The sequence below is a fragment of the Panulirus ornatus genome, chromosome 9 (genome assembly GCF_036320965.1).
Source record: "Panulirus ornatus isolate Po-2019 chromosome 9, ASM3632096v1, whole genome shotgun sequence".
Lineage (NCBI taxonomy): Eukaryota > Metazoa > Arthropoda > Malacostraca > Decapoda > Palinuridae > Panulirus > Panulirus ornatus.
Window position 1 is genome coordinate 54,632,482 of NC_092232.1, and position 22,860 is coordinate 54,655,341.

General features: G+C 44.3%; 1 protein-coding gene and 1 non-coding gene across 4 annotated transcripts in view; one reads left to right on the plus strand and one right to left on the minus strand.

The window, feature by feature from the left end:
* LOC139750430 (galactosylgalactosylxylosylprotein 3-beta-glucuronosyltransferase 2-like) overlaps window positions 1-22,860 on the minus strand; it is a 230,734-nt gene that overhangs the window by 197,167 nt on the left and 10,707 nt on the right. For 2 of the 3 annotated variants that reach the window (XM_071665228.1, XM_071665226.1), the window contains exon 1: window positions 9,876-10,161. The exons of the other annotated variant lie outside the window; for it this stretch is intronic. In XM_071665228.1, the coding sequence (XP_071521329.1) occupies window positions 9,876-9,951 (76 nt within the window). In that variant the 5' untranslated portion in view covers window positions 9,952-10,161. Of the gene's footprint in view, window positions 1-9,875; window positions 10,162-22,860 lie in introns of those variants that run through there. 3 annotated transcript variants of the gene reach the window in all.
* On the plus strand, window positions 868-949 carry TRNAS-AGA (transfer RNA serine (anticodon AGA)). Its single transcript has one exon. It is a non-coding gene; the product is annotated as a tRNA-Ser (tRNA).

Consider the following 22,860-nt stretch of genomic DNA (forward strand, 5'->3'; position numbering starts at 1 on the left):
AATATACGCACACATACATAAATGCAAACATAGCCATGCACACACGCAAGACATACCTACACACACACACACACACACACACACACACACACACACACATGCACACACACACACACACACACACACACACACACACACACACACACACACACACACAAAGTATAACAGGTTATTAACAACAGGTCAAATCAAAAGAGGATTACGTCTCTCTGGTCTTAAAGATGTTTAAGCAGAAAGATATGATTGTAAGAGTGTCCAGAGAAGGACAACAAAGACAGTAAGTGCCAGAATTATGAGGACTGAGCTACAGGGTGAGGCTGAGGGCTACAAATATCCCAATATGGAGAAGAGAAGAAAGAAGGGTGACTTGAGCCAGGGTTCAAAATTAGTGACACGATTTCAACGATGGGAAGTTCTTAATGAGGTCAAAAACGAGGATCCACGACTGGAAACTTGGCCCTAAACGCGCTGGAAATGATGGAACGAAGTAGTGTGTTAGTGCAGAGGCTGGAAGATGACTGGAAATGACTATAATGAAGATCTGTGACAGCCAGTCGTATGCAAATGTTTTAAAAGCTAATTGATGGGAAAGAGATTTCAAGAGTTAGGGGGAGCCCATGAGTGTAGAACCATCTTCATAATACACAGATCGGTAAAGATACAAGGCAGACAAACAATACACACATGTGAATACATACCCACCCATACACAAACATTTTTGTTCGATTTCTAAGGTACAATACCTTACTGGTCGTGGATACTCACCATGAACCCTACCTATTATATTCTCGATATTGCAGTACTTACTTACCCATTTACCTTACCCACGCATAACCTCAATCATCTTACCCTACACCCTCCGCCAGAGCAGTGATGGCCGAGTGGTTAAGGCGTCTGACTAGAAATCAGATGGGATCTTCCCGCGTAGGTTCGAATCCTACTCACTGCGAAGGGGTTCATTTTCAGGTCCTCTTGTGGATGAGTGCCGGCAGCGCCGTGTTATCCCACAGGACAAGTTTTAGAAATCTGTTTCTTGTAACAACGAAAGTTATAGCACATGTTAAGGTTCAGGTAAACCCCTGCAGACGAGCATGTATAAGTAATTAACAACTGCGGAACGTTCATAACCCACTTTATCACAACAGTACGACCCTTGGGCACAACGGTTCGACCCTCGTACTGACAGATCGTGCACAAGAGTCGTGCCTTCGTATTCGTAAGGTTGATAATGACCAGATACTCTGAGCTGGCGGGACGTGGGGATCTTTACTTCTATTCATCAACATGAATTTCGTGTCATATTCCTTCATTTTTCACGTCTTTCTTCGTCCTTCCTTAAGTTCGTTTTCCTCCAGCGTGAGGGACACGTATGGTGAGGCTCAGCTCTACGTGTTAGGTGTAAACTATTGATTCTCTTCCGTTATGTCGTGACTTTGCGTGTTTACCTCCCCAAGGAGATCAAGATCAAGCTCCATTTTCTACGTATCTGGAAAATCTGTTGAAGTATCCCCTGAAATACATGCTCTCTCCTCCTCCTCCTCCTCCTCCTCCTCCTCCCCCCCCACCAGAACCCAAGCCACCCCACCTACAACCCCTCCGCCTAAGCCCAATCCCCCTCCCCACAAAGTCAACCCCCCCTCCTCCTTTACTCCCCCCCACCCTCTCAATGGGTACCTCTCCCTTCCGCCCGAGCCACACACACACACACACTCACACAGCAGACCCGCTCACCAGCAGGCGGGAGGGATAAGTGAGCCATGTAGTTAGCGAACGCCCTGATTGGTATCGCTGTCTTATGCGCGCGCGTGCGTCTGCGTGTGCACGTGCGTGACGATAATGTCCAATTCATAATCTTCTATTATGTACCACAGGTGTACTGGTGGTGGTGATCTCTCTTATGTGCCTCACATCTCTGCACCTCCTCCTCGAACTCAGGAAATTCCGGTGGAACTTCTCCCCGTAGCCGTCGACGTCTTCAAAGCGCTGGCCGGGCGTGGCATATAATGCGCTTTCTTCACTTTCTCACTTTGGGTTCTTCTGCTGCTGCTTTCTGGTCCTCCAAGCATAGCTGGTCCTCTGTCCCTTCCACACAAGCGCTCGTTGATGGAGCGACCTCTCTCTCTCTCTCTCTCTCTCTCTCTCTCTCTCTCTCTCTCTCTCTCTCTCTCTCTAAATCATCTCCTTCCTTCAATTTCTAACCCAACTCATTCTTAAACCGGACCCTCACGGTAATAAACCACAATAAACCGGACACTCTCACGGTAATAAGCCACTATAAACCGGACTCACTCGTTAATAAACCACAATAAATAGTACACTTACTCACGGTAATAAACCACAATAAACCGGACTCTCTCACGGTAATAAACCACAATAAACCGGACACTGCCGGTAATGAACCATAATAAACCAGACACTGACAGTAATATAGTGTCAGGAGCGTCTGTTCACCTGGCGAGTTACAAAATATCAATATCCTCTCGTCTGGTAGTGTCTTAATAACGAGGATAACAACAATGAGACAAGAGGTGCTCGGCGATACACTGTGCGAGGCTAGAGTCACACTGTGTGAGGTCAGGGTCACACTGTGTGAGGCTAGAGTCACACTGTGTGAGGCTAGAGTCACACTGGGTGAGGTCAGGGTCACACTGTGTGAGGCTAGAGTCACACTGTGTGAGGCTAGAGTCACACTGTGTGAGGCTAGAGTCACACTGGGTGAGGTCAGGGTCACACTGTGTGAGGCTAGAGTCACACTGTGTGAGGCTAGAGTCACACTGGGTGAGGCTAGAGTCATACTGTGAGAGTCTAGAGTCACACTGTGTGAGGCTAGAGTCACACTAGGTGAGGCTAGAGTCACACTGTGAGAGCCTAGAGTCACACTGTGTGAGGCCAGGGTCACACTGTGTGAGGCTAGAGTCACACTGTGTGAGGCTAGAGTCACACTGGGTGAGGCTAGAGTCACACTGGGTGAGGCTAGAGTCACACTGTGTGAGGCTAGAGTCACACTGGGTGAGGCTAGAGTCACACTGTGTGAGGCTAGAGTCACACTGTGTGAGGCCAGGGTCACACTGTGTGAGGCTTGGGTCATACTGTGTACGGGGTAGCCTTAGGAAAAGACAACAAAGGCCACATTCATTCGCACTCAGTCTCTAGCTGTCATGAGAGAGAGAGAGAGAGAGAGAGAGAGAGAGAGAGAGAGAGAGAGAGAGAGAGAGAGAGAGAGAGAGAGAGAGAGATACAACAGTGCTTAAAAGATAATATGATAAATACAAATACTCAAAAGATAATATATGATAAAAAACACAACAGTTCTTAGAGATGACAATATACGACCAAGACTATAGCAGTAATAAAGGCTAACAACATATGATCAAGAACAGAACGGTTTTCAGAGAAAAAATTGATCAAAGGAAGGCGAAAATATATGATCTCACATAATGGTAACTGACTAATCAAAACCAAAACTTTGAATACACGTCGACCCTGTAAGATACATTTATCTCGAACGTACTGCGTAAACCAAACCTGCATCATCCTAGGTCTATACCGCAGGGAGGATGGGGTGTGGCGGGGTGATGGGAGTTCCTCGTGGCAAAATAGCTATGCACCTGGCAAGATAGCCGACCTTGGTATGACAGCCGACCATTAACAAGAAAGACAACCCTGGGAAGGAAACCGACCCTTATAACAGGCACAACTTAGGTCTTCTTTCTTAGTAAAAATAAAAAAACATGTGACCCGATTTGTAAACCAAAAAACGTGTCCCTTATTGGAAAGCGTGAGGTCATGCAGGGTTACTCCTATGACCTCTTCTCAACACGGGCATCGAGTGACTCTCTGAAAGGTCAGGCTAAACTCTAGCTATCATGGAAGTTTGGGCCTCGTATGTAAGCAGTATCTCCACAGAGATGCAAACTTTCAGGAGTTAATATTGCCTTGCTCATATGCCGCCGCTTTTTCTAAGCGCGTCACGGGTTCATGTCTAAAGTTTTTGGTTTTTTTTTTTTATCAAGAATTTCGACTTGCCCACATATTTTCGCTGTGAATTTAACCTTTACCGCCTTGAACAAAAATGAAATAATGTTCGCTGAGTGTCATACAAGTTTTCACATTATGTGCTTTTAAAATATTCGTAAAGGATTGCTAAGAAGACTTTAATACCGTTATGGCTATAAAGTGTTTTCCTTTATTCAAATCTCTTCATGGCCATGGACGCCCAAGCAAGATTCAAGATTCATTCTTCGTGAGCTAAGGACTTCCCATACGTCACTCACGTGTGAGCGTTTATCTAATTACAGTCAGAAGAAAAGGTGTAATTGTCAAGATCATTACGTATCATTTAAGAGAACTACACTATGAAAATTTTTAATCTTTCAGTTGTGTAGATGGAGTTCATCCTAGCCCTGCTCCCACTCCTTGACGAATTTACGTTCCAATCATGCTTTCCGGACGTAAATTCCTAGAACGATCGTCTAATTATCTTAATACATATGATAGTGTCTAACCTAACCTAACCTAACCTAACCTAATTTCAGACATCAAGTTCATTATCTCAAAAGTTAAACCTTTGTTGGTTATTCAGTTTAGTTAGGCTTTACACCAATCAACTGCCACGGTCATCAGTCTAAGGCCATCCATTTTCCAGTTATACCCATCAAGTGAATAGTCCTGTACGTCTAAATTAACATCAGGTGTTCACAATGATTTCATACCACACATAATTTCATCACGTATATGGACCCAGAGCAAAACGTACACAGCAGCACCGCCCACAGTTTTAAGGAAGACAAAAATCGAGATGAGACGAACAGAGGAAAGGCAAGGTTAATATTACAATATCTGCCACCAGAGATTTTCTGTCTTTGTGTGTGTGTGTGTGTGTGTGTGTGTGTGTGTGCGGGGGGGGGGGGGGTATTCACCCTAATCCAGTGAACCTAACCCAACCTAACCTAACCTAACCTAACCCAACTTAGCATAGCATATGAGTGTTTCTAGTTCGGCGGCTTCTAAGTCACATATATTGATTGCATATGACAAAAATATCCTAACTACCTCGGGGCGTTAACTAAAAATATCGAAAGCAAATAGTTACCAACCCACAAATACCTTTAGAAACAGAAAAGGTCTAGAGTTGACTTTAAGTAAAACAAACCTTCTACTGGGACCTTTCATCACCCAATCCCCGCTGAAGTAGGCCTTACTATTTCGTAAATAATTTTCTTTTTTAACTCCTGTATCGCATTGGACTATTTTTCGACAACCATGATCTGTCTTATAAAACTATAACGACTGAAGCGGATATATCAAATGGAGAGAGCAAATATTCACCAAGTGTATTTCATGTGTGGGTTTAATTTCTGCTTAATTTCTTGTTATTCATCATCTCTTTTGCTGTGTTTTCTATATTTCTGATACTCATTACCTAAATAATCTGAAAACGTTTTCATTTACAGGAACACCAGGGTTGCTTAGCGCTTTTTTTTCCGATTCAATATCTTTCTTCCGGATTCGTTGAACTAAGAGAAATGGAGACGCCATGTAAGTTTCATTTACAGGCCATATCAGTCTACGCTAAAGGTCGCTGCTGGAAAAGTCTTAAATTAAGTTAGGATTGATCACATGCTTCTCTGGAAACCGCTTTATTCTAATTCCACATATTCGTAACCTTAAAGCTCCCTCCATCCTACCCCCAACCCAACCCAATATTTTCTTTTGGGAGGAATATAACGTCGAACCTGGAATCAACAGCCATCCTTGCGTGACAGATTGCTCATTTCTGGGATCAGGTGTATTGTGTTCTGGCCACAGTAAATATGTACCAAAGTTACTACAGTTTCCAGATCAGCGATAAGTTGGCGGTCGTGATACCATTCTAGGCAAGTTGTGTGTGCTAGGTGCCTGATACCATATCTTTCTTTACTCTTTTACTTTCTTTGACTTTTACTTTTTGTGGTTTTTTACGTCCTTGTGCTGTATACACAGAGCACTGCGTGACCCAGTAAACTGTGAGAGATCTAAAGCAACACGTTCCTGTAAATAAAGTTTTTTTTTCTTCTTTCTCAAGGCAGTCTTCACCGGCGTGACCGAGCCCCACCCATCGCATGGAAGCGTAGTAATATTGTTCCGTTAGCAAAATTCATAGCATTTTATCACAAATTTTTAAATCTCTCGTGTTCTTCATGTTCAAGGTAAGTTCTTTTTTTATTCATACCAACGAAATAGTGCTTCAAAACAAAGACGGTGGCTATCGAGTTCGTTTCCCTAATGAGACGTATTCCGTAACACTCGTTTAGTTAAAGGCAAGGCTTACTGTCCATAACATTTCATCCTTGAAAGATGATATCTTAAAGGTAACACCTCAGACTTCCTTTATTACCCAATGAAATGACCGGGGTTATGACCTGTGTTGTAAATGAGTACAGTCGTGATCGACAATCACAACCACAACACTGGTGAGCAAGTTACTTGTCTCAGAATAAGATGTAACTTTTTTTTAAACTATAAAAGTATGAACGAAATACACGGAATTATAGACTGTATATGTGGACAACATGCAGATGTATTAAAAGCTGTATAACAGCAAAATAGGTAAGGCTTATATGTATCAATTCATTTGAAATCACCAAACTGTACTGTACGGGAATGGAATCTACTGCTGCTGGGCCACATCTGTTGAACTTTCTCTGCCATCAAACAACTTTTTAAACTTTTATCTACTATCTACCTTCACTGCTCATAACTCAAGTTTCTTTCATTAATACTTTAGCCTTTTTTCAGAAAAGTTACATCTTTCCTCAAGTTCCTTGCTTCAATTCATGCTCCATGTTCTACCCTCAGATTACTGTAGTCAAGCATTTTAAGATTTGTCCTCTGTTGACATCGTCTGTGACCAGATCACCCCTTACTCTTTTTTCATCAACAAATTTAAGGCCTCTATCTTCTCCTAGTAATTCAGTTCCCTTAGATCTAGCGCCCATCTTTGTTGCCATTCTCTTGGCCCTTACTGATGGTTTGCTAAGCTTAAGTAAGGTGACGAAACTCAAGAAGCATATCTTAGTTTTGGGCATAATGTAGGACGTGAACAGCTTCTCGAATATTTCCTTAGGCATGTACCTAAACGCTGTTCCAATATTTTGGTTGTCTCCTTTACTATCATATAGTGAGAGGTGAGAGATGATGTCGATTCCCAAGTCTCTGTCTCACACCCACAGGTACCTGCGGGTAATTATCTACCTTTATAATATTCGCAATGAGGCCTTCCTTCGCTGTCTTCCATTCTCCGTTGCTATGCTTGGGATGAATCTCATGAATATATATGGTACCAACATTGGAAATCGTCTAGGTCCCCTTGTAAGTTCATGCAGTCACCCCGTCATCATCCGCAAACATATTCAGGTAAAAGTCCAACCCCTCCGGCACATCATTTAGGTACATGACACCCCTGTTGCACGCCAACGGTGACCTTAACCGCTTAAACAATCTGTCACGAGAAATGTTTAACATGAGGAGGACTCCATCAACTTATAAGGGGACCAAAACGAGTTGGTCCATGTTGAAGAGATTCATCCCCAGTGCAAAGTAATGAGGATCGGACGCAGTGAAAGAAGACCTAAACTGGAATATTATCTGGTAAGGACAAACCTGCAGGTGTGTGTGTGTGTGTGTGTGTGTGTGTGTGTGTGTGTGTGTGTGTGTGTGTTATAGATTTGTGAATCGCCATCGTCCCTAACCTGTCGTCAGCCAAAAGTACATGGACAAGGAAACACTCGGCAAACTTTTCGCGTCTTATATTCGGCCAACATGAGAATATGCCTCTAGTGTTTGGTCACCGCATATTCAAAAGCATAAATGACTAATGGATAAAGGCAAGAAAGACGGTACTTAACCTTACGAGAGTGAGTAGGGAATGACTGGATCATAATCTTTACGTTTTAACCAGTTTGATAGAGTCGGCTGTGAGCAGTTCTTCAAGATTTGCAAAGACAGGAGAACGAGCGGCTATAATGAGACGAATCAAGATACTGGTCAGAAAAGACGTAAAAAAGTACTTTCAGAATATGATTAGTGTGCGAATGGAATAAATTAACAAAATACATCGTGAACGTGGACTGCATGCACAAGTTCAATTGGTAATTACACGAAAATTCACGTTTGGATAATATGCGTATGCGTACATTTGCAGTTTTCATGTGTGTGTTGGTGTAATTAGATTACACACGTATTCACAATTCTCGACCTCTGTTCTCGAACATAATTCTACTACGGAGTACAAGTCGGAGCCACCAAGTAACTTTCTAACACCTCATGAAAAATCATTTCCAGGCCCTCCCCAATACTCTGCTATGCTCAACACTGTAGCTTAACCCAAACTTATTCAGTCGTAGAAACAACTGAAGTCATACAACGAATTTCTTGGTTGTGACAACGTTCCTCTCTATGTAATATCAATACTGAAATACAACTCGTGAAGCACTGAACTAACGAGTACAAAGAAAGAAAGCAGTAGTAGAATTTAAAAAAAAAAAAAACGATAATTTCAAAAATTTGAGCAGTTTTGCTTGAAATGATCGACCGTGTAAAACTATAGCAGTAGTTGTGGAGCATACTTTGGAGCATTATATTCTGTTGAGCAATATTAAATAAGCCATATGGGATATGTTCATTAAGACATAATTGGGGATTAGTTACTGTGACTGAAATATAACATTGCATTCGTCTGCTGCCGCTCGTTATACCGTATTGTTGACATCCAGCGCCGTCTGGCGGTGGTCAGTCATGGGTACATTTCGACCAGAATACTGAAAGATTGGGTGAGGTTTTCTTTTTTAACTGTGATTTTACTTTAATATCCTCTGACTTTTCCCTGATATATTGCCATTGCATTGTTTCATACACTGTTTTACGTCATCTTTCACACATATAAATGTAATCTAAACAATTCACTAGCACTACATGAGAACCAATGGCGATGCGGGGCGATACTGGTATTTAAATTAGCATCTCATCCGATTATGGTGTTTCAGTGCACGAGACGGTGTTGTTATCGGTTAGTGTCAATTTAGCTGTCATGGTACGTAATTCTTTTAAATTCACGTCGCTAAGTCGATCAAATTTTTTAAATCTTCAAAGGCAAATAGAGGAAGGACCATAATACAGTATTCTCTTTTCGAGACGCGAGGTCGAAGCTTCGTCCGAGAGAGGTTGGTGGGCGTCAATCGCTCATTTGTTCACTAAGTTGGCCTACTGCCCAGCTTGCCTCCCAACTAGCCATCCCAACATGTCTAGTTTTCAGCGTCGTGCTGAATTATGCCTTAAGGGAAGTTTGATAACAAGATAGTTTAAATTTCAAGGTAGATTAGAGCACTCAAAACTTGGATGACTTACAAGACAGTGGATTTGGTTCATTCAACTCGAATAACATTGGCACGTACTCCCGTTTGCTTCCCTTACGAATGGGGCTTCACTTGTGGATAGAAAAGTACTGTATCTACTAAACAGAGTTTCCCAAAAGTCTGGATTCATGTGGGAATTATACAGTATTCTTTCTTAAAAGATAAACACATTATAAAGGTTAATATTACATATTTCAAGTACGAAAAAATACCCTATGGCACAGTAAACCAATCAAGATTGGTTAGGTTTACTACATGTCTGAGGAGATAGCCAAAGGGAGGGAATTAGGTAATATTGCGAAAAAACAATCATTGCTTATTCTCAGATCAGTGTTTCCGTGTCGAGAAACATTCACAGAAACGTACGTTCAAGAAACTGATATATGTCAGTGAATAATGACTAATTCACGACTACACTCTGTATTTGTCACTGCAAGTGCAGACTTCTGAGAAACCCTGTACATCTACCTGATATAAGCTAACCTTCTTTGCGTCGTTGAGTGCCTTCATGTGACAGCATTCCCGACCAGAGATGTTCAAGACAGTTGCTGGCTGGCATGGCGTCACCTCACCCCTCACCCGCGTAAGCCTTACAGCAAGTACAGGCCACCGTGTTCATATCGATGAGGAGTTCTATACACTAGTACAAGTTCACTATACATTGCTTCAACTCGTCCTCTATGATATCTTTGTCATGACGTCCATCTTATATCACTATATCAACAAAATAACAACACTTAGGACAATGATTCGTCTTCGACGGTAAACAGTGAAGTGGCCGAGGTAAACAATAAACCATACACGCCCGTCAGTCTAACTGTAACAACAAGTCATTATATTACTTGGCAGCGACTGCATCGGCTCCGGGAAGATAGATGGCGTTACTCATGCAGTTGTTTAGTCACGTCAGGTTCTCCAATGCACGGTTCTGACGTCACTGAAAGGTAGAAAAATAAGTTCGTCCAACAAATGGTCACGGTAAATTATTCTTTCCTAGAAGCAAGTGAAAAGTTTGCAAAGAATATCGTTTCTACAGCGCCAGAATCTCTTGTCCTCATAGAAAACGGGTTTTAGTGATTACATAACCTGAACAAAAGATTGAATGAGACATTATTCATGAAAATACATAAAGAAAAATAGTTTAGTCGTTGTTGGATGGCTAGAGACATTTAACATGGGTAGAACTTTCACCAAATATACGACATTTCAGTGTTCATACTGTTAGACTTGACGCTAAAATACCACAAGATTCATATCTTATATATAAAGAAGAGAAGGAAATGCGTCAATTTTGAGAAAACTTTCGACAAGATGAAATTAAGTGTCATTCGTTGGACAGAGTGGAGCAAATTTTGCGTTTCAAGTTTAAAATGACTTTCGTTAATGTTCAGACCGAGGTTCTTTTCATAATTATCATGAAAGAACTATGAAGATTAAGCATTAACCGGAGATTTTTAAACTTCACCAAGTAATTCTTCTGCCTCCACTCTGAAAACACGAACAACTCTCGATTTCATTTTGTTGAAAAATTCCCTCGCGAAAGGCTTATGAATTTTCCTGGAATGGACACTGATGCCCCTTCTTCCCTCAGTGAATGATGATATACTACCGCCAAGGGGGAACTACCGGTTACTGGGAGACGCTAGCTTCAAGTACTGGGACGGACGGATCTCTGGCTTCAATTACTGGGGCGGACGGGCCTTCGCCAGCCACACCAGCGGGTGACAGACTCAACGGCAGAATCCTCAGCAAGCGTTCTCATCCGTGACGTCACTCATGTTCAGCCGCTGAATGATGATGATGACGTATCTTTTTGCCGCTAGGTGATATTAGAAGCTTCTGGATGCAGGACCCGTGTCCAAGCGGATATCAACATTATAACGGGAAAGTTGTCGAAGGAATGCTAAAGCTACGGGCTCTTGGAGACAAAAAAAAAAAAAAGAAAAAAGAAAACTCAGAGTTCCCCATGGCTAGCAAAAAAATATATATATACATATATACATGAAGGGCTGCTAACAGGGCCGGGGGAAACGCCTCTCCCCGCATTGCCTTTACTTCAGTATAACAACAGTTAAAGGAACAGGAATTGAAACTTTGTAACGGGTCGTTGGAGCTCTCGTTTCATGGTCGACATGATTATGGGAATGCACCAGGAAACAATATCCATGCCACATACATAGTAGGTTATGTGTGTGTGTCGGTACATACGCTGTGTGTACGCAAGTAACGTCTTTGAGGAATACATGTGCGGCTTATATTCTGGTGTGTACACATCGTCTACGTACACGTCCGTGTCTGGTGGACGGCCGAATGCGTCCGTGATGACTTCAAGTGTGTACTAACATCAATGTATCGTCTCGTATTATCTTGACGAGGTAATGGATGCAGCGGCAACCAGAGTAAAATGCCATTTCATGAGTTAATTCAGGGACGAATGTCATCTAAACCAACATCCTTATCGTCTTACGTGTCCTACAAGACAAATTGATTAGTCCGACATGTTCACATACACCTGAACTGTGTGGTGAAGTGTGTCTTCCTGTTTCGTCGTCACGACGAAGATGTGTGTGTGTGTGTGTGTGTGTGTGTGTGTGTGTGTGTGTGTTGCGGGGGGGGGGGGGGGAGCATGTAAGCCATGATCACATGACATCACACCTCGCCGTAGCCTTTCATCTCATGGTAAACACTCCCTCGCTGTTGTCTTATTCATTCGACCGTGACGCCTCGCTCCTGGACTCGAACCCCGGTCACCTCCAACACCAGCGTGACGGGGGAGTCTCACCGCCGAGGTCTCACGGTCCATTATCTCACGTCTCCTACCGATGGTGTAAACACCTTCGTCATGCTACACCACAGGGCCGCCCTCAGTGCTCACCAACGCAGAAGGTCGTATAGTATGACGCGAGGCACTGTACCCACATGACCGAACTGGCCCACACACACGAATCAGACCGTAGCTGTTCATCCTACGTCATTTAAAAACACGATCTCCTTGAGACTTCCGACAGTCATGACTGTTCCCTACAACACTTGGGAGAAGAGTTGAGTCATACAGTCAAGCCTACAACACCCCTGATCTTATTACCTGGAGACGAAGATCTAGTGGTTATCTCCCTCGGATCAAGGGGTTGCAAGACAAGTGGCGGGACGAAAGAATCAGTAACACCACAGTGGGTCACGACCCAGGTGCTGTGTGTGGGGGTCGCCTGAGAAAACACTGGGGGTCACGTCGACACGTCTGCCACAAAATGGAATCTAATGGATGAATATATCATGACTGCTGGATACTTCCCCCAAGAGCATAGTGGGCCACGCTCTACTCAACATACAATCCGTTCTATCTCAGACTTATATGTTCAGAACAGATATGTAGTTAGTATTGGATTATAATAATTGGCAGTTCATGTTGCCGCAAGCCAACTGGCCGCATCCCATCAACGTGTCCTCTGTAATCCTTTGCAAAAAGAACCTCCTGTCTGGCTGTGTTCACTCATCATCCGACACGCCTTTACCCTCCTGTGGTGTGAGGGTGTTGACAGCTGGAGAACGGCCGAGTACATACATGTTTCTATGTGTTCACGGTTAAGGTGCAAGACCGCCTGACCATTGCATGTTTCTCCTGACGTGTATGATCCATCCTACTGATAAGGAGCAGACGTGTATGATCCATCCTACTGATAAGGAGCAGACGTGTATGATCCATCCTACTGATACGAAGCAGACGTTTCGTCACCGCGAGAGCACCTAGCTACACGCATAGGTTTTGCCGGAAGGCATAGCTGGCGGGTAAAGTTCGCAGCTTTTCTTTTTTCTTCCTAATTTTTTATAGTGACCGACACGGCGCGGGCAGAACGTGCCCCAGTCAAGGTCACCTCGAGTGGAAGAGGTGGGAGGAAGTGAAAAAGGATGTCGAAATTAACCAGGGCTCCGCGTGTGTTTGTGGACCTGACCCTTACAGGGAGAAAAGTTTACAGGAAGAGGGAGAGACGACAGGAGCAAGAAAATTCCACAGCCAAGCAGTTCGCGGGAAGAGGCAGTATGTTCAGTATGAAAAGGAAAAGGAGTATTAGAGCGAGGAAGGGAGGGAAAGCGAGTTGATGTATGTAAAATGGAATCAGTAGTATGAGAGACAGCTGAGTTAGAAAACGGAGATCACTTATAGAGAGAATAGAGTAGCGTACAGGACAGAACCCTTAGGGACACAACTGTTGATAGCAAGTGTGGAAGTCGCTCCATCGCCGACTATTTTGGAACAGCCGGAGAGGACGCTAAGCATTAGGGGACTGAGAGAAGCAGAGAGAAAAAGAAAGAAATTAGGTTTAGAAAACCAGCCAACACTTAATGCCACACCTCGTCAAATGGTCCAGAGATGCCGAAGGCTACGAAGAAAGATTCACCAAAATTCCTGATAGAGGAAGACCAGTGGAAAGTCACATAGGAGAGAAGATCAACGCTAGGTCTAGCGCTGCAATGTCCATATACCTGATCAGAAAGAAGGGATTGTACGTGTTGAGAAAGTACGAGGTAACAAAAGTCTCAAAGTGTAGCGGAAGTGAGAGCAATGAGACAGTAGTCGAGGGCTTTGAGCGGTCTCCTTGTCATGGACAGGCTACATCGAGCCATCCCTCTAAACTGTAAGAAAAGTCTGGGTTTTTAGACAGGCAAAATAAGTGCTGGCTTAGAGGCACACTCTCTTGGGACTCGAAGAAGGTGTACTTTCTGGACTGTGTACTTTGTCCACTTGGAATTGAAGAAGTACAGAAGTTATTGGAGATGCTTTCGGTCAAGGACCAGAAATCCTTGTCAGACGTCAAGTCATCACACTTTCTACCTCGGGAAAGTGTGTTATCCATGACGTTATGATGGACAGCTTTACAATGATTCCAGGTTGAAATGAAGTCCAATCAAGGGTTCAGGAGAAGGGAAGAGTTTCAACCATGTCCGTCCCTAATACCACAGGAAATCAGAGCAGGAGCGATCTACCCATTACGGGGTGGAAAGACTTAGTACAAGATGGGATACAAGTCTCCATCCAAGCCAAGATAACCTCCGCTACGCGTTCAGCACAGCACGAGGTGTCCCGGAACAGCGAAGCAACACCCGTCCCAGCGAAAAGTTAGTACAGAAGCCACTCAGGGAATGACAGCTGGTCTCTCCCAAAAGTCCTAAAGTTGGCTATTCTAGGGAAAAGGGGAGAAGTGGGGATGGGCGTGCTCAATTAGAAGCGACAGAAATACGATTGTGAGTGGAGGACACTATAGGGGCAGAAACAGTGTAGTGGGAGGGTTGAGAAGTGAAAAAAAGGTCGAGTGTGTTGGGAGAGTGGTCGAGAGACATCGAAAACTCACGATGGTTGTTTGATTATATTTGTTCCTCTTTGTTTAAGGAGGAAGAAAAGGACTGATGAATAACGCTGTTCCTCTCCAACGTGACGTAACTAACTCAATCTGAGGTGTCACGAGGGGGCTGACCTGAGCCACACATGATGGTGTTCGCTTAGATTCCTCCGTATTTACTCCCTACATCATTATTCGAACTTCCCCGTTATGTTACACTGAATATAATCCTTCCAACATTTTTTTTTTTTCATACCAGAGTAACATTATTGTTGGATATGTTTTATCTAATACATTCCCAGCCATTACTGCAGACCTGGTAGTTCTGTCACCTTCCCTGCCATGTTGCCCTCACGGGCCTCATACATCGTTCTTGATGCCATACGTTTCCTGCTAGGCAATCAGTGATCATGGCTCTTTCTCCTCCTCCTTCTTCCTCAGCCGTTAAGTTCGAGTTCTGGTAACCTCTCATGATGGTTCGTTATGTTCCAGAACATAAAGTCTTGTCTGTGAAGTTTTCAATCTCTTCTCTGTTTACTACCATTCGTTTTGGCTGTTCCAAACGACGTAGCAGTATTCAGTACATTAATAATAGGAAAAAAAATCCTTTATATTGATGTAGGTTAACAGCAGAACACTTTATATCAGTATACCTTAACAATACAAAAAATACCAGTATACGTTAATAGAAAAAAAAAAATTACATCGGTGTACTATAATAATAATAAAAAGTATATCTCTACATACGACACAATAATGAACTCCCTTAATTCATATAAAGCGTTACGAAACGAGCACCAAGACCTGGAAACTGGAACTGTTGAAAAATGGCATAAACTATGGCATATATATATATATATTTTTTTTTTTCATACTATTCGCTATTTCCCGCGATAGCGAGGTAGCGTTAAGAACAGAGGACTGGGCCTTTGAGGGAATATCCTCACCAGGACCTCTTCTCTGTTCCTTCTTTTGGAAAAGTATAAAAAAAAAAAAAAAAAAAAAAAACGAGAGGGGAGGATTTCCAGCCCCCAGCTCCCTTCCCTTTTAGTTGCCTTCTACGACACGCAGGGAATACGTGGGAAGTATTCTTTCTCCCCTATCCCCAGGGAAAAATATATATATATATATATATATATATATATATATATATATATATATATATACCATCTGCTGTGTCTGTTTCAGGTCATGACACCTCATCACACCTTCTTCGACATGTTAGTGGAGCCTTAAGCACTCGTGTGGCTGTCACTTCAGCATACTGGTTGCACTTGACTTACAGAAGCTGCCACTCGAGCAGGGGCGCAGGCACCCACCCACACATCCTTGAGCCTGTAGTTCTTGCATGTGCTTCTAAACTCGCCCGGCAGACCTTGGCTGGCGAGAGGAAATTTTGAGAAAGAAGAAAAAAAACCTACTGCAGTCTTTACGTAAACACAATCTAGTTTGTCTTGTTTTGCGATAGGACTCATCATTTTGAAGTCGGGCTCATCATTACGCCATCAGACTCATCATTTTGAGATCGAACTCATCATTTCCTCATCAGATTCGTCATTTTGCAGGTCAGACTCATCATTTAATAACTGGATGACACTGGGTGTCTGCATATTTGGCTTTTATCATTTTCACACATTAAAAATGAATATGAAAACGCCTCTTTGGCATCTTCCATACATACATATTAACCTACATGTGCTTAAATGACGGTAATACAAGCATTCACGAAGTGATTTATGGGGTTTTATACATATATATATATATATATATATATATATATATATATATATATATATATATATATATATATATATATATGCGATATGAGGAAGAAGAAACACGAGGGATAAAAACACCGGAGGAAAAAAACTTGCTTCCTGGTGTGTGTTGGGGCGTGACCAGCGGTGGTCAGGAGGGAGCCAGACTCCATGACAACAAGGCTGCCGACGTCAGGCCAGTAAACCTCAACTGTTACATCCCCCGCAGATGACGAGCCCACGCATACCATTCGCAAGCCCGAGGTAACTACTTCGCTTGCAGGTCCCAACACCTCCTCCTTCGCCTCCTCCTCCTCCTTGACCCCTTCCACTCCCTATCAGATCTACTACGCACTCGAACTCTCCCCGGACGCATCAGTCCCTCCTGTATGTCGGTTCATTCCGTATTCCGACGCGTATCAATTACCCACGCTCGCCTCGCCTAACATGTCTGCACCCCCTTGGGTGGGTGGTGGACGCAGGGAAGGTCCCTCCCGTTCCGTTGTAAATGTTAGAGCAGTTGACGTCTCCTGAGCCTGGTTGTGTTTGGGAGGCCGCAGCCCTCCCATCATGTAATGCGTGGGTGGGTCTTCCCTTCTGTTGCTTGGGTGGGTCTCCTGTTGTTTAGGACAAACTCTTTCTGTTGTCTGCATCAGGCTTTCTCTGCCGTTTTGAGTAACCTTCCTTCTGTTGTTTAGGGGAGTCTTTCTTGTTTGAATGAGTCTCTTGTTTTGGATCAGGCTCCTTCTATTGTTTGAGAGAGGCCCCCCCTCTGTTGTTTGGGTGAGACACTTCTGTTGTCTGGGTCAGACAGACCCTCCTGGATGTATTGGTTCTTCTGATTCATGTTACCTTCAACTCATGACTGAGTTGACGTGTCATGTCCAGAAATAATTATACTTGCAGAAAAACCTTTCCAAATTCAAAATATATTCGTAATGATCAAATCAATGCTTATCGCATTACTTTCTTCGGCCAAACCAACTTAAATAACGCATTTGGGTAATCATCTTCCCTGCCAATGCTGTCTCATTGCTCCGGTGATTACTTCACGTCAGCCGAACAGAAGTAATTAGCGGCGTTAATGAGTCCTTCCTCTTTGAAAACAAGTCATTATTCCCGTCGGTGGAGTTAAGTGAACTCCAGCAGCGGCTGTCTGACGGAGAGAGAGTCAGTCAAGTGTTTGTAGTGTTCTCTCACCTGTGTGGAGCTAGGAAGGGTACGTCTTCTGTGGAGACACTGTCACGTCATGTTCTCTCACTTGTGTGGAGCTCAGGTGGGAAGTCTCCTTGTGGGGAGAGACTATACCAAGGTGTTCTCTCGCCTGTAGGGAGCTAGGATTGCCGGGACCTTACTGAAGAAAGACTGTCTCGATGTGTCCTGTCACCTGTGTGAAGCCAAAGTGGCCAGTTCCCTAGTGTACAAAGACTGACTCGAGATGCTGTCTCACCAGTGTGACGCCAGTGTGATAAGACCCCTCGCATGAAGGAGCGTCGCGTTGCGCTGTGTCATCGGTGTGGAGGCAAGATGCCCATACTCCCTGCTCGAAGGAACTGTGACACCAGCCGAATAACATAAACGTTACCTGAAAACCATTTTCGCTTTTCTTTTAGCAATATCGGGAGGTCGAGATTCTCAGATCTCTCCCTGCTCGATGGGTTAAATCCTTTGATAAAGGAGTGGGTTACTCCGTCGAACGTGCGGTTTAGTACCTGTTGTTCGTCTTCCTGTGTACAGCCGAAGGTGACGTCGACAGACCATCCTCAGTGTTTGTGTCCACTAAAATACATAAAAGATCTGACACATATCCAATTATACCTTCTTACGATGATTCAGTGATACACACAGCCTAGATCTGTACAGTGGCTACCTCACGCAGATGAAGCGACGTCGAATCACTGCCATCTTCACTGGCACACCAACTTCATCCACCTCATCGTATAAGTTTCGTGGTCCACTGGAGAAATGCCACTCATAAATTTCAGTGACCGAGTCATGACAGCGATGGCGCTCAGTGTCACTAAACATGTCCAGCCATTCCGGAGACAAACTGATGGTCCATAATGTTTACGTTCCCCTTACCCCCCCCCCCCCCACACACACACACACACCTTTCCCCGGAAACTATGACAGACTTGCCACGGTGACGGTAAACTATGAAGACCTTGTCCCACCAGCCACCACAGCTTCGTCCTCTCATTCCTCATCCCTTGCACCTACACCCAACACATCTCTCAGACCCCCAGGCGAAGCATAATACCTGATTCTTGGTTAATCTCAGATACCGGTGCTTATCCACGCTCGCTACGCCTACATCGTCTGCTACGGTGAGGTAACGGGAAAGTAAGATGTATCGATTCTTGTTCTGTTTGAATTTCTCAAGATGAAAACTTTCTGGGAGGGCGCATGGCAGTCGAAATTTCAGTTATTTTCATGAGCAGTGCTTCCAGATCAAGTGTCGACACTATCTTCTGGTTGCAGATAAAACTTTTTCAAACTAAACTCAGATACCATTTGTTCCCAACCAGGGGTCAGTGGACGCCTATAGAGTACGTGAAGCCTCAACAGGGGTGTTTGTGAAGCTTCATCAGGGGGTACTTGAAGCCTCATCAAGAGTTACGTGAAGCCTTACCAGGACGTACGTGGAGCCTCATCAGGGGTGTACGTGAAGCCTCATTCTAAGGATTATCATTGCCGCTCGTTGACGCATTACTTCATGAAATGACCCGAACTTGGCTCGAGCAGGATCCTGGGTCCGGGGTGGTATATCTTCCTCACCAGGATCGTGCGATCTTCAGCTTCAAGTCGCCCGAGACGAAGCGATCAGCAATGTTTAGTAACTTATTCCACCGTGAGAATTGTCTGTTTATTCCTCCCGGCGCCGTTAGTTAAATTCAGTGGCAACTGGGGAAAGGTCAGGCGCCACACGGTGCTCTCACCTGTGTGGAGGCCCCCCTCGATCTTTGGGCATCCCGGTGTATAGGGGCTGCCTCCCTTTCATGCAGTATGATAGTCATGTGGTCCGTTCATTATCTTAAATCACTAAGGAAGGGGAGGTCAGATCAATAGAAAGTTTCTCAACATATTCACGGGGTGGAGAAGTGGTCAATCCCTCACACAGATACAGGAGTCGGTCTGTGTGTTAACTCCCTGCGGCTTCTAACTCATACACAACAAAAGTGTCATTCTTAACAGTCCATTTGCTATTTTGGAATTTATAGACATACACAGACACCTTGTCATGTTGAGTTTCATATTCATTTAAAATGTCCAGTTGATACAGCGTCCATCACGGTAATTCACCTCTCTGGAATATCTCCATCCCTTGTTCAGTCCCGCGTTGCAACCACGACCCTTCTGTATAGCTTGAGCTTCGCTGGGAGGAGAGACATCAGTTATCGTCAATGGTTAGGGGATGACAAAAGGTCCTATTGACCTTAGGCGGACATTAATTTGACATGGTTCACGAGTATGAATTCTGGCGACCCTATTACTCCAGATTCCACTAGTACATGGTACGGTCCTTTAATGGTACTGAGAAACGCCACTGACGAACACAGTAACAGTGGTACCATACATGCGAGTCCCAGTGCCACTGTGCCAGTGGTTACCAGGCATGGTAGTATATTATTACACAGCATTATTAGAAACAGCAGTGTCGGCCACAGCGGAAGTATTTACAGAAGGTTCAGACACAGCAACAGTACCACATGTCACAGCAGTAGACACAGCTGTACCGGGTACAGCAGCAGTAAAATCCACAGCAATATGAAATTACAGGAATGACAGAACAGTGATTGATACCATGTATACCTTGGGCTAGCTGGAGGATACACAGCAACACTACTGTCAAACACAGCAGGGAGCGGAGGGGGGGGGGGGGGGTTACTAGAATCTCTGAAATACCAAAATACCAAACACAGCAGAATCAGACACAGCAATATCAAAGGCAGCTCGCTCTACCAAACACAGGAACACAGCAGATATCGGATACTTCTGTGACGGGAACGGTGGCATGAAACACAGCAGGAACCACACACAGCAGGAACCATACACACAGAGACTCCTTCACCAGACACAGCAATGGAAGGGCCGTGTGTGTGTGTGTGTGTGTGTGTGTGTGTGTGTGTGTGTGTGTGTGTGTGTGTGTGTCCACTGAGAGCTGTGTTTGACCTGAGGATTTCATCTTCAACACCTGAAGAAGGAGTTCCAGTTGACACTGACGGCATCAGTAAGAACCAGAGCCGAAATGTCTAACCACACGATCACCAGATCCACATACTAGACAACAACACTGATGACGGAGGCAGCGGAGAAGGTGACGGGATATTCTCCTCCAACTTTCCCCTCTACCCCCCCCCCCCCCCAGCACAGCTGCAGCCACTAGATCAAGCAGCCAGAGCAGCTGGATGAAACTGTCATTCAAGCATGGATCTTGATAGACAAGGTCACTGTACAAATACTCGTTCTTCAGATCTACCTGAATTATCCATTCCGGGAACAGCTGCTTTTTTTTTCAACTCGGCTAGCCTTAAAGACGAGAGAGAGAGAGAGAGAGAGAGAGAGAGAGAGAGAGAGAGAGAGAGAGAGAGAGAGAGAGAGAGAGAGAGAGAGAGAGAGAGAGAGAGAAACATCAACGGGAGGTGTGGACGAAACATCAGATCTCCTCACCTCCACCCACCATCAACACATCACCAAGATAGGCGACCCTCACAACCAGATGTGTGCCGATGCTATCAGCTGTCAGGGGAGAATTTATGGTAGACGTGCATGCTTTTGCAGTATGCATGCGTGCGTGCGTGCGTGCATGCTTGCATGCATTAAACATTAAAGGCGTTATTCTTTCACACAGGCAATCATATGTTTTGCGCGCCCCGTGTCTGCACAGCGACTTAAAGTGCAAAAGCTTGTATGCATTACGAAGAATCTCTCTCTTCAGCATATACAATGAGATCCAACAATGGTGAGTCCCGGTGAGAAATATGAGGCTGGTGACTGTACCCTCTCAAGCAGCACGGTACACTGTACCTGCCTCTCCCACGGAGGTGGGCTGCTCTCTCTCAGATCAGTGTACCGTTGTGCCCATTCATCACCTGTACCTCGCACCGTCAGAGGACCTTCACCCAACATGTCAGTTATGCATACCGTCTGTAGGTCTAGTTTACTTTGTCATCTGTGGGTATGGTCAGTAGGTCTACCTTTCTGTGTCACCTGTTGATGGTCAGTACGTCTACCTTCCATTCTCACCTGTGTAGGGTCAGTAGGTCTACTTTCCTTTATTTCACCACCGTGTACGTACAGTAAGTACCCCTGGTGGGGTCAGCTCTCCTCCTCCCCACACACTGGTAAGCTCCAGTACTCCTCCTCACTCTGTGATGGGCTCAAGTCCTCCTCCCCCACACGCTGGTGGGTTCCAGTGCCCCTCCTCACAGCAGTAAAGCATTCCTGAGTATAACCCGTTTGGCTGAGTAGCCAGTTCTTGATATATAAGGATATCGACTTTATCTCCATCGTTACCTATTCTCCGTTAGTTATTCCCTCACTGCTTTATCATTTCCTCTATCCCTGTCGCCGTGTCTGTCCTTTCCATTCCCCCCCTCTCGTCGTCCTCTAGTTATGCCTGCTGCCCGTCCCCTTTCTAGTCATGTCTAGCCCCTCCTCTATCCCCCAGGCGGAGGACATAAAGTAGAGGATTTATGAGGGTGGGTACACCCGCGGGAGGTCCTCCTGCATGGCCCGGTGTGGCCTCATGACGCCTCCAACCCTTCCCGTCTGGACCTTCCATGCTCACTCCTCCCTCACACCTCTCCTCTCACTCCTACCTCACCTTTCCATTCAAGCTTAAACACACACACACACACACACACACACACACACACACACACATATATATATATATATATATATATATATATATATATATATATATATATATATATATATATATATATATATATATATATATATATATATATATATATATATATATTCTCGCGTATTAACCCCTCATGAACTCACTCACAATTGCTAATGAACTCTGGAGAAAATATTCGAGTCCGTGAACTCAGTGGGAGAACTGAGAATATTATGGTTTAACTACACGTTGCTTAAAGTCGCCTCACCTTACCCCACTTACGCAACAAACAACCTGACAGTGCTTACGTACTCTTATAAACTAACATTCCTAGTCTAACAGCTGCCTAACGATAGCCATCTCTAATAACGGTTTTTCTATAAACAAGTCTGTGAAGGTGATGGTCAAATTCTGCTTGCCATCAGAGGAGCTGACTGCAAGCCATATTCATAACGTTGGGTAACCAGCAGTCATGAATATTACGTATTTTGCAGTATCGGGGAGGCAGAAATTGTGAGGAT